The 12,197-nt window shown below is 29.5% G+C and overlaps 2 protein-coding genes and 1 long non-coding RNA gene across 5 annotated transcripts; 2 read left to right on the top strand and 1 right to left on the bottom strand.

Annotated features, from left to right (window-relative positions):
• Positions 1-2,659: 2,659 nt before the first annotated feature.
• On the bottom strand, positions 2,660-5,853 carry LOC103574476 (SET and MYND domain-containing protein DDB_G0273589). Of its 3 annotated transcripts, none has more exons than XM_053739205.1 (6): positions 5,420-5,853; positions 3,981-5,021; positions 3,621-3,889; positions 3,342-3,530; positions 3,140-3,262; positions 2,660-3,025 (listed from the first exon to the last, which is right to left on the bottom strand). In XM_053739205.1, the coding sequence occupies exons 2-6, from the start codon at positions 5,017-5,019 to the stop codon at positions 2,786-2,788; spliced, it is 1,860 nt and encodes a 619-aa protein (XP_053595180.1). In that variant the 5' UTR covers positions 5,020-5,021; positions 5,420-5,853; the 3' UTR covers positions 2,660-2,785. The 3 variants fall into 3 exon arrangements, with proteins under 3 accessions (XP_053595180.1, XP_008552152.1, XP_008552153.1); XM_008553930.1 differs by having other exon boundaries at positions 5,444-5,853; XM_008553931.1 differs by having other exon boundaries at positions 5,452-5,853.
• Positions 5,854-7,317: 1,464 nt separating this feature from the next.
• Positions 7,318-8,271, top strand: LOC128667759 (uncharacterized). The gene is made up of 3 exons (XR_008403696.1): positions 7,318-7,461; positions 7,553-7,680; positions 7,774-8,271. It is a non-coding gene; the product is annotated as an uncharacterized LOC128667759 (long non-coding RNA).
• A 1,043-nt stretch (positions 8,272-9,314) lies between these two features.
• LOC103574474 (ribosomal RNA small subunit methyltransferase NEP1) lies at positions 9,315-10,551 on the top strand. The gene is made up of 4 exons (XM_053739103.1): positions 9,315-9,623; positions 9,726-9,969; positions 10,063-10,271; positions 10,350-10,551. Exons 1-4 carry the CDS (start codon positions 9,480-9,482, stop codon positions 10,458-10,460), a joined length of 708 nt encoding a protein of 235 aa, XP_053595078.1. The 5' UTR covers positions 9,315-9,479; the 3' UTR covers positions 10,461-10,551.
• Positions 10,552-12,197: the final 1,646 nt, after the last annotated feature.

Here is a 12,197-nt window from a genome sequence, read left to right as displayed (position 1 = left end):
AATGCTAAATTAGTTATTTCACGACTGTTCTATTGAAAGGGATAAATAAGAGGGCTCAAAAGCATGGAGTAGGCTCATAATCGCGACAGTTCCTAGACTTGCTAGACTTGCTTATTTTAGTCAGAAAACAATGATCTCAAAAAGAATGAAATATATACCTATTATCTTAAAGACATGTATAGCGAAAAGTACTGCAATGAAAACTGAAATTTGTACTACGAGCTTGAAAAGCTCAAAAAAGATCTTTCGATGGAAGTTTGCTGTAAACGCCGTAAGTCAAATAGCTGTGTATCGATTTTTCATAACGAGTTCTACCAGATTTCTTAGAAAACTAAATTCAAGATTATTCCTGCCTATGAAATATTCTAAAGCTCATTTCCTGCCTATTAAAAAATTCTAAGGTCTTTCGATATATTTAAATTCTAACAATTGTTAATCAATAACAATTGTTAATCAATAAAAAAAATGATCATGCAGATAGTCACTCACCACGCCGAGAAATATTCAGACCAGCAGACAATTCTTTCAATTTCTGTAAAAAAAAAAAAAAAAAATTATAAATAAATAATTTATTAAACAACGAAAGATTGTTTTTATATGAATTATTTCGTTAAATTCATAAAAATCACCTCGGCGGACGTAATTCTCTGCTGTATGCAACCAAAATCAGCCCAACAGAATACATGAAGATCAGGATCATCCAACTAACTACACTGCTTTCTTCTGTATCTTGAAACTGCTGAGTTCGCATCTGGGCGAAAGTCTGTAGGGAACTACTGAAACAACGAACACGAAATTATCAGTAAATAATGGATTGTACCATTTAGCTTAATATTGAAAAATAATTAAATGACAAAAGCTCACCAAGACATTTAAGTTTGATAAATAATTATCATTTCTTTAGCTTCCAGTTCTTTTCTCGATCGTTATTTTTTTTTCAGCATTTGAAGCTAGATCATTAGAATCTCTCGTCTATGAGAATTTCCAAATGATAAGTTGATAGATAGTCCCAGCGCTGCAAAAAAATCTAAATTATCTAATTAATTGATTTAATTTTGATTAAATCTGCTACATTTATGATCTCAAATTAATTTTTCAAACTTTAGAGAACTAATTATAAAATAAAATGAATAAAATAACTTAGCTTATCCGACAACTGTTTGCTGAGCGGCAGCCATGACAGTTGTGAGAATTGCCGGGTACCTGCTTGTTTAAACGAACGCTTGCGCACAACGCCAACGGTGGCTTCTCAAACTATGGCGCTGCCGTATAAATCTTAAAAGTTTCAAATTTTTCTCCCGAACGGCCATCTTGTTTTTGCTCAGCAAATTTTTCTCAATCATCGTATTCATGCATCTTCATTTCCAGCCATCATCTTCCTATTATTTCAGCTCACCAGACCTGCAACATAATTAAATTCTATTAAATAAATGCTCCACGAGTAGCTAGATCAATACTCTGTAATGGCGATATTTTATTAGTTAAAATTGATGGCTAATCAAAAAATTTATGTTGATTTATTGAAAGAATTATTTCAACAATAAAATTAAATCGAAATATTGAGTAATTACCCGATCATAATATGAAAAAAATAGTCATTGGCCAGCACCGAGCAACCCGAATATAAATAACGTATTTTAGGTTATAAATAGTCATTATTTTTAAAAAATTATTGTAACCCAGTGACAAAGATAACTTTGTGAGACTAGAATATAAAATTATTATTAAATGGCTCAAATAAAATAAATGAAAGAATAAAATACAAGGAGCGGACACGAGAGACGTGATAGCTGGCCGCCGACTTATTGAGGAATGAGCGACGCCACCGAGGCGACAAGGCTCGAATTTTTGAATCCAAAGTCGGAATCACCCGAGTCGAAACTACGCTCTCTGATTGGCTGCCACTAAACTGCGCACGCAGCAATTTAATTGGCCATTGTTGTTCATTTTTACAACAAATAAGTAACAAATAATTTTATTTCATAGAAAATATAATTAATAAATTAGTCCTCTTCAAAATGATTTTAATAGACTTCCTTAGCATAACATACCTTCAAAATTCTTCATATAGATTCTAAAGTAATTAAATTTTGTCTCATGTAATCACAGTGCCGAATTGAAAAAAACAAATATAAAAATGATCCTGAAGTTAGCAGAGAAACATACATTTTCCGATTTTTTTTTTCAACAAATCAATTACAAAAAAAAAAAAAAAAAAAAAAAAAATCCATGTAAAAAATTCAAAAATTTATAGGTGCAATTCTTTAAAATATTTTTTTTTTTTAAATAATTCGTCGTTTTGAAAAATAATCGAAAAATTATTAGACGTCGGCTAACTTCAGTATCATAAACAAAAATAAATTAGTTTAAAGCGAAATACAAATAACCAGTCCCTGTAATTTATAATGAAAATAAATTAAATGTTTCAAAAATAAATCTATGTATTTAGTAATAAATAAATGTTAGTGAATTCTAATATATACATGATTGTACAATGATTATTATACACGTCCAAATATTTTCGATGCTTTTCTAGGGAATAGCTTAAAACATTAATAGTTAGCTAGAAGTGTTATTAGTTTATTTGTTCTACTTTTCAGTACACAATTAAATCATTACTTAGTACATTATAAACTTGTTACATTATAATTTTTTTTCATATATTCTGTAAAAATATAAATATTAATTTTTTCATGATCTCAACAACCAAAATTTCTTATGTTTTATTGCTCTATTTATAACTTCAAGAATAAAATATGAAGTCGTAATTTTATAAATAAATATTTTATGTTTGACATGAATTTATCCACTTTAAGATACAGAGCAATAGAACTTTGATGTCATCCATTTCTTCACAAAGATAGTAAATAACATCCTCAAAGCTATTCATTAATACAAATAAATCGGACAAGATTTTTAAAATTTGATCTGGAGTACAGTCATTAAGAGATCCAATTGAATGATAGCTAGCGAACTTTGTCATAACTTTTAATAACTCAATTCTTTTTTTATTTGACAATGAATCCTATCAAACATAAATTCAATGGATTATTTTTATTAATCGCTTTCAATTTTTTATAAAACTAGTATACTTTTTATATTTGAGATTAATATAATACAATAAGGCACACGTAATTACCAAACAAGATGGCAGATTTTGATCTGGACCCCAATCATTAACACAAGGATAACATTCACACCAAAAACCGTGATTCTCTTTTAAACGTTTTCTTCTTTCTGAAGTCTCCAAGTCCCGATAATCCTATTAATTAAGAGTCGTCAATTTGTTATTTTACCAAACAATTTCATATTACGTATTTACAATTAATTAAACAACTTACCTCTCCATAGCTAACATAAATCTGTTCTCCTTTCTTGATCGGTTGGACGCATACAAGAGAAAATATATCTCGAGAAGAGATTGCGTATGTATTTCGATCACAGCTGTGGCTGCATAAATCGACCAGTGGAACTAAAATCCCACCACATATTACTATTTTATTTTTATCTTTTTTGTCATTTAATTCAATCTGAAATTAATTATTATTTCATATAAATTTTTTAATTTTAATTATTTTTACAATAAAAGTTAAGAAAACAATTCTTATATAATTTACTACCGCAATTGTATTTGTCGCATTTATTTCATAGTGACGAAATAACAATTTGCTAATAAATAATATCCAATTATTTTTCATCAGCTCTTTAAAACTATTAGTTTTTTTGCCGAATACATCAGTTGTAGCACTCAAATAGCGAATGGTCAAAACACTTTTCATCGCACTATCAACTTTGAATTCAGCACTAAATGATTTTCGAAACAGAGAATAGACGCTTGCGTATTTAGTATCATCATATACATCATCATTGAAACATTTTATTACTGGATCTGTTAAAACAATAATTATAATTATATATCGATTAAAATAAATATTAGAACATTTAATTAATCTTCATTTTATGAAGATAAATAATTTTACCTTCAACTGAATCAATATCTTGAATTTTTTTATGCAACGCTTCCACTGTTTTAAATTCTTTGAGAGCTTTTACAAGTAATCTCAAACTCATAATCAACGAATAGTTGTAAGATTTATTTGCTAATAAAGCAGTAATAAGTGGACACTCTAGGCTATGGTGCTCATTCCAGGCAATATTACGACAACCTTCACTGCAATAGATAACATTTGCGCACTCATTACAGGGAACACTAGACCAACAGTGCTTGGAACAGTTCCAACACCGCTTGAACCTGAATTCAGATACGAGAACCAACGAGTAGACTTTCTTAACAATGAGAGCTTCACCTGCTTTGATATCTCTGGTCGCAATCAAATGTCGCCCAAATTTATCTGAATAGTTTATAGAGACAGCACCTGAAGTCCTCATCAACTTTGGATTATCATCAGGAGCCGTGGGTATATAGATGCAATTATCACGTTGAGTAACCGGTTTTTTGTATTTTTTATTCTTTAATTTGTCTAGATTACTCAGAAATTCATCTCTTTTATCATCACCCAGCTTCGAAGCCCAGCTCCTCGCTTCAGCTAAAGTTTCTTCAACATTCGCTGTCATATTGAGAGCTAGTAAATTTTTAGCTTTTCGAGCATACAGCCCAGCTTTCAAATTATCTGAACAATTAGCGTCTAATGCATGCTGGATATCTTTCAATGATTCTTCATACATCCCAGCCTTTGTAAGCACAATAGAACGATTAGCAAATGCATGAGCTAAAAATTCTGAACCCGGCAATGCGTGTGCCATTGCTTCATTATAAATCTCAATTGACTTCTCTAAAGACCGGTTAGAATTTGCCATCTTATTTCCTGCATTTATCATGTCTTTAGCTAGATTATCGCTCTTTGATTCATGATTAATGGTAAGTACTTGACATTTATTTTTATTATAGTAACTATGACAGAGTGCCATGGCAGTTGTTACAAAATCTTCATCAGACTTTGCATGCTGGAAATCATTCGATGCTAATGATTTAACCACGTAGAATGATTCCATATCCATTTCTAATATTGAATGTAAAAAAAAATAAATTTATTCATTTTGAATATTGATACTCATGATTCTGAATTTAACAGACAATTAACAATTTCTAGATTTTTTTTTCAGCAAATAAATTACGAAAAGAAAAACTACAAATATGTACTTGTAGAAAACTCAAAATAACCATAGGTGCAATTTTTTAAATTATTTCTTTTATTGCTCATAGTTTAAAAAAAATACTAAAACTTATTAAACATCAGCTAACTTTAGAATATTTGATCAAATAAAAGATCTGATACCCGATAAAGGAACAAGTGCTCGATCACTCCATGTATTTTTATACATTTATTTAGTAAATATCGATGTTCAAAGACATGAGTGATCGAGTACTCGTCCCCTGATCGGGTGCTGGGTCTCTTACATCACTAATATATAATTATATAACCTTTTGACCTTGTTGAATATTAATTATGTGCTGAGTACTTTGGTATTTCAGAATTTAATAGAAAACTCGTGACTTTGTTGTAATTATTGTCAACTTTATTTTTAAATAAAATCTTATAAACTATTCAAGTTTTTTTTTTTTTAGAAGATAGCAAGCAATCGAGATTTATATCTAGATACACATATGATGATATATTTGTATACGTAAATGTGTGCCTATGAGTATTTTTTGCATGACGCAATTCTATGGGAATGTAAACAAACAGTTAATCGAGTGAAAAAATGAATCCATTAATGGAAGGAGTTAATATAAATTTAAATAGTCTAATTGCGCTCTTTTAATGAATTAGTCGTTACTCGGCTGTCAATTAAAGATTAGTAATGATGATTAATAATAAAAAGACGGCTAGTGAATAGGTAAATACTGGATTACTAGTAAACAAAGAAATTTTTTTTTTTAATTAAGTGAGGAAAATTAGATTATCGGCTGTTGATTGTATTGATACTGCAGGGCAACTTGCACCGTAAACGATCACTTGCTATTATCCCAGTCCGCTATACAATTTTATATTAACAAATATAATAAATTTATAACAAAAAACAAATATTATTTATTTATTACTGGTTCAAGGAAATGATAGTTTATCAGTCGACTTTTTACTTTATAAAAAATCAATAAGTCTGGCTACTGGGATTCTGCTTTAAACTAATTTATTTTTATTTTCATATTTTTCAATACGACATGATAAATAATTACGTGACATATAAAGTTATTTAACTTGAGTATCCCTGTAAAGAATTTTGAAACGATATCATGATACAGAACCCTATAAAAAAAATTTTGAAGAAGACTGGATTATTACTTTATTAATTCTATTTAATTGATTTTATTTTCAATAAAATGAAACTATTTGTTACTTATTTGTTGTAAAAATTAAAAACAATGGCCAATTAAATTGCTGCGTGCGCAGTTTAGTGGCAGCCAATCAGAGAGCGTAGTTTCGACTCGGGTGATTCCGACTTTGGATTCAAAAATTCGAGCCTTGTCGCCTCGGTGGCGTCGCTCATTCCTCAATAAGTCGGCGGCCAGCTATCACGTCTCTCGTGTCCGCTCCTTGTATATTATTCTTTTATTCAATTTTCTCGAGCCATTTGAAAATAATTTTATATTCTAAAGTCTCACAAAGTTATCTTTGTCACTGAGTTACAATAATTTTTTAAAAATAATTACTATTTATAACCTAAAATACGTTATTTATATTGGGGTTGCTCGGTGCTGGCCAACGACTATTTTTTTTCATATTATAATCGGGTAATTACTCAATATTTCGATTTAATTTTATTGTTGAAATAATTATTTCAATAGATCAACGTAAATTATTGAATTAGCTATCAATTTTAACTAATAAAATATCGCCATAACCGAGCATTGATCTAGCTACTCGTGGAGCATTTATTTAATAGAATTTAATAATGTTGCAGGTCTGGTGAGCTGAAATAATAGGAAAATGATGGCTGGAAATGAAGATGCATGAATACGATGATTGAGAAAAATTTGCTGAGCAAAAACAAGATGGCCGTTCGGGAGAAAAATTTGAAACTTTTAAGATTTATACCGCAGCGCCATAGTTTGAGAAGCCACCGTTGGCGTTGTGCGCAAGCGTTCGTTTAAACAAGCAGGTACCCGGCAATTCTCACAACTGTCATGGCTGCCGCTCAGCAAACAGTTGTCGGATAAGCTAAGTTATTTTATTCATTTTATTTTATAATTAGTTCTCTAAAGTTTGAAAAATTAATTTGAGATCATAAATGTAGCAGATTTAATCAAAAGTAAATCAATTAATTAGATAATTTACATTTTTTTGCAGCGCTGGGACTATCTATCAACTTATCATTTGGAAATTCTCATAGACGAGAGATTCTAATGATCTAGCTTCAAATGCTGAAAAAAAAATAACGATCGAGAAAAGAACTGGAAGCTAAAGAAATGATAATTATTTATCAAACTTAAATGTCTTGGTGAGCTTTTGTCATTTAATTATTTTTCAATATTAAGCTAAATGGTACAATCCATTATTTACTGATAATTTCGTGTTCGTTGTTTCAGTAGTTCCCTACAAAAAACTCAGCAGTTTCAAGATACAGAAGAAAGCAGTGTAGTTAGTTGGATGACCTGATCTTCATGTATTCTGTTGGGCTGATTTTGGTTGCAGACAGCAGAGAATTACGTCCGCCGAGGTGATTTTTATGAATTTAACGAAATAATTCATATAAAAACAATCTTTCGTTGTTTAATAAATTATTTATTTATAATTTTTTTTTTTTTTACAGAAATTGAAAGAATTGTCTGCTGGTCTGAATATTTCTCGGCGTGGTGAGTGACTATCTGCATGATCATTTTTTTTATTGATTAACAATTGTTTTCATTGATTTCTTTTGACTCGAGTCGAAGTTGTGTGTTACAATTTAAATATATCGAAAGACCTTAGAATTTTTTAATAGGCAGGAAATGAGCTTTAGAATATTTCATAGGCAGGAATAATCTGGAATTTAGTTTTCTAAGAAATCTGGTAGAACTCGTTATGAAAAATCGATACACAGCTATTTGACTTACGGCGTTTACAGCAAACTTCCATCGAAAGATCTTTTTTGAGCTTTTCAAGCTCGTAGTACAAATTTCAGTTTTCATTGCAGTACTTTTCGCTATACATGTCTTTAAGATAATAGGTATATATTTACAACATCAACGAGAGTTGAATCACCTGTAATAATGGCAAACATTCACACCAGCCAATTCATCGCTGCTGTTTGAGCTCAGATCATTGAAAAAGTTTCTGGTATGTATTTTTTTGTTTCGAAATTAAAAGAAGGGTGATTTCTCGAATGAAAATCTGTGATAACCATTCTTTCATGTATATTTTACAGCTGCTTATTGTATATAAATCAATTAAGTCTAGATGACTATCATTATTCGTAAACACTTATTGAAGATGAAAATAACGAATTTTGACAATTAATCCTGAACTTCCGGAGCTTTAGAATATTTTTAAGGTGAGAAACTTCAAGTTTTTACATTCATAAACAAGCTTTGGAGTTTACAATGATATCGTTGTCTTCGTGGCCATGCTAATCTGAAGAAGCCACAAATAAATATATGGTGCTTCTTATTAAATTTTTCGTTAAAACTTTTTCAGTTATTGCAAAGAATTCAATTATTCGGCTGTGTAAATATTAGAGTGATAAATTAGCGCAGAGATTTTATTCAGTGTTCACCAAGTCCATCCTGAGTCGCTGTTTTCGGTTGCTGGAAGCAGAAAAATACGTCCGCCGAGGTAATTCATTTCAATCATCAATGAAATTAAATAATTTGAATAAAAAATATATACATTCTAATTGATTAAAAAATTTATTATAAGAGTTGTTATTTTTTTTTCTTTACAGAAATTGAAAGAATTGTCTGCTGCTCTGGATGTTTCTCGGTGTGGTGAGTGATTTTTAGCATGAGATACTTTTCTTTATTTATCGAATATTATTATTTATTAGTATCGTTGTTGATTGCCTTCGAACTCGAGTCAAAAGGATTACCTCTAATTTATTTATTGAAACTCATTGAATATTTGAAAATTTTGGGGGGTATTATGAGAATGTCATTAAGACTCAAATAATATAATTACGACTGTGAACATTTTTCGCGCAATTTTTACGATAAATTTCATATCTTTCTGTTTGATTGTCTACAGACTGCTATCTCCTCCTTATTTAATTATCAAAACCTCTACATTATTTCTTACTGATGGCAAAGTAAGAGCACGAGATTCAAATCAAGTCTATACGCGCGCGTTTTCGTTGTTTTGAGTCACGTGACCTGCACGTGGTTCCAGAGAAAACTCTCGTCACATGTTCGATGTTTATCATTGCAACCTTTCAATTTTAACATCAAACATTAAACCGCTAAACCACTTGGCTATCTTAATATTTGTGTAAACAAATAGTTTATTATTCGTTTTTAATTGAGTGATTATTCAAGTTTTTTAATAATGGGTAAAAAACGTGAACATAAAAGTGAATATGATGAGAACGAATATGATATCGCTCCAAAATCGTTTAAAGAAATTCGTGCAACTAGTACAAAAAAACGATTAATTATTATATTAGAAAACTCACAGCTAGAGACTGTTAAAGTAATTATTATCCAATTATTTTTTTTAATTTTTATGTTTTTTAACATTATTTAATGTATGTAATTATAATTTTTAAAAATTGTTGGTTATCTTTCCTTATAGGTTGGAAATAAATATGAACTTTTGAGTAATGACAGACACAGTGAATTATTGAAGAAAAATAATCGTGATCCTGGTAGTTCGAGACCGGATATTACACATCAATGTTTACTTATGCTTCAAGATTCTCCACTAAATAAAAGTGGTTATTTACAAATATATGTACATACTGAAAAAAATGTATTGATTGAAATTCACCGGCAAACTAAAATACCGACTGATTTTGATGAATTTGCTGACTTAATGGGTTTGATATTATTAATTATTTAATTTAAAATTAATTCTCAATGGCTAAAAATGTTAAATGTTTATATAATTAATTAATTTTTGATAATTACAGTATATCTTTTACACAAAAATAAAGTAAGAGCATCTAAGAATGCTTCTACATTATTAAAAGTCATCAAGAATCCAGTAACAAATTACTTACCGGCGGGTTGCAAAAAAATATTGATGTCCTTTAGCGCTGATGGTATCAAGGATCCGGAAGACCTTGTTCCTGATAATGAACCAATAGCATTTGTCATTGGAGCTATGGCTCATGGACAAGTAAGTTTCATATATCCTTATTTTTATTCCTATATATTCATATATTTTACCATATATATTTCTATGATTTCTTTTAAGGTAAAAGCTGATTACACAGAAGAAACAGTTTCAATAAATAGTTTACCTCTATCTGGAGCACTGACATGCACTGAATTATGTTTAGCGTTTGAAAAAAAGTGGACAAGATAAAAGTACTTATATTTTTAAAATAAATAAATAAGGAATAAAATGAAGTTATTATATAAACTTATTTAGATTTTATTAAAAGGTTTGAATTTTATTTCAAGTATTCTTTATTCAAATGTTAAAAATTAAATAGCCAATGACTGTTAAAGACAACTTCGTAAAAGAAAAAAAAAACGTTTGCGACAAATACGATTGTCGTTAAAGAGAATAATTTATCAATACTTAAATTTTGACTCTGATATAGCTGCTAACAGTAACTTATAACCAGGTTGTACTGCACTTTTGAATACTCGGGTAATTTTTAACTACAAGTATTGTTAGAATTAGAAATTATACAATTTTTAATATAACACTCAATATCTTTTAAAGTTTCGAGGAGTTTTGCAACACTTTTTTGCATTGGACTTTGAATTTATTCTATACCAGCGTCGAATAGTTACAACGGCTTTCAATGCATATTCATCTGATGGATTAAAATTAAATTTTTCATTACTAATCGAATCAGTTAATAGATTTTGATTATCAAATTCAAAAGTATCATCAATAGAGACGCAATCTATGTAATCTAAATCCATGGACTCGTGATTAGTGGTGGCGAAATTCATATCATTGGAGTTGTTACTCTCGTTATATTCATTAGTCACAAGACTTTCATTTTTAAAATTGTCGAACGAATCATGACTTGGGAATTTTATATTTTTTTCAGCAATTACATTGTGCAAAATGTTTTTTAGTTCCAACGGTTCCCATCCTTGATGAAGGAGATCTTCTTTCAGCCAAATTTTAATATCCTCGTTACAATTTACACAAGCTAAAAAAAAATAATTTATATAATTATGTTACTTATTAGAGATAAAATATTAATTTACAGTTGACTACTCGTCATAAGCCTGGTCTACGGGACGTAGGGGAAATTTTTCTGGGAATTTCAGTTTTCCCACTACCGTGCGTTTAGTTTTGTTCCCGACTACCCGTTATAGGCCTATTTTATATTGAAAAAATAATTTAGTAGAATTAAAATGAGACTAATAATAAATGATAGTAAAATGGATATACCTTTTGTTTAGTAGTAGTACGCCTAAAAAATTTCAGCTCAGCCCTTTTTAGCTCTGTTATACGTAAAATAACATGTAAATTTGAGGTAAAATTAAAGCTGCTTTTTTACATCAACTTTATATATTAATTTACGTATAAGAGAGCTAAAAAGTTGAACTAAAATTTTTTATGTGTACTAAACGCCATCGAGATGTCAAATGTTTCATATTGATTTTTGAGTTAAAGTGTTGATCATCTACACGGAAAAAAATAATCGGTAACAGCTACCGATCAACGATCGGTAGCTACTACCTATTCTTTTTTGGTAGCTGTTACCGAAAATTAATCGTTAGCTAGTACCAATTATTTTATTCCGTGTAGAATTCTCATCGAAGTCAATGTTTGCTACTTTAATTTTTGATTTCACATATATACGTAAAATATATGTATTAATTTGACTTCTGGTTGGGATCAATTGACTATTTAAGATTATATATATATATATATAATTTCTGATCGCAAGTGCAGAAAATCATGCTTATCGATTGTAAGCTATGCTTAAAAATATAGCGCGCAATAATTAATTTTAATTTTATTTCTAACGAGATAAAAAAAAAATTTTTAATTATTAATTATCTTATTAATGATGATTTCTTTTCACAGATCAACTAGAGTATTTTTTTATTTTTGCTTTCTCAATCACTT

This window comes from Microplitis demolitor, chromosome 5, assembly GCF_026212275.2.
Source record: "Microplitis demolitor isolate Queensland-Clemson2020A chromosome 5, iyMicDemo2.1a, whole genome shotgun sequence".
Classification (NCBI taxonomy): domain Eukaryota; kingdom Metazoa; phylum Arthropoda; class Insecta; order Hymenoptera; family Braconidae; genus Microplitis; species Microplitis demolitor.
The sequence above is the reverse complement of the archived record's forward strand: the minus strand, read 5'-3'. Positions and strand labels throughout refer to the sequence as shown.

What these genes read in the sequence shown, in the direction of transcription:
- LOC103574476 (XM_053739205.1), bottom strand. Translation starts at nt 5,019, where the DNA reads ATGGATATGGAATCATTCTACGTGGTTAAATCATTAGCATCGAATGAT. An exon ending in AGATATTGATTCAGTTGAAG is followed by an intron (nt 3,890 to 3,980) that starts GTAAAATTATTT and finishes TTGTTTTAACAG; the next exon opens with ATCCAGTAATAAAATGTTTC. An exon ending in TTTATGTTAGCTATGGAGAG is followed by an intron (nt 3,263 to 3,341) that starts GTAAGTTGTTTA and finishes CTTAATTAATAG; the next exon opens with GATTATCGGGACTTGGAGAC.
- LOC103574474 (XM_053739103.1), top strand. Translation starts at nt 9,480, where the DNA reads ATGGGTAAAAAACGTGAACATAAAAGTGAATATGATGAGAACGAATAT. An exon ending in CACAGCTAGAGACTGTTAAA is followed by an intron (nt 9,624 to 9,725) that starts GTAATTATTATC and finishes CTTTCCTTATAG; the next exon opens with GTTGGAAATAAATATGAACT. An exon ending in TGAATTTGCTGACTTAATGG is followed by an intron (nt 9,970 to 10,062) that starts GTTTGATATTAT and finishes TGATAATTACAG; the next exon opens with TATATCTTTTACACAAAAAT.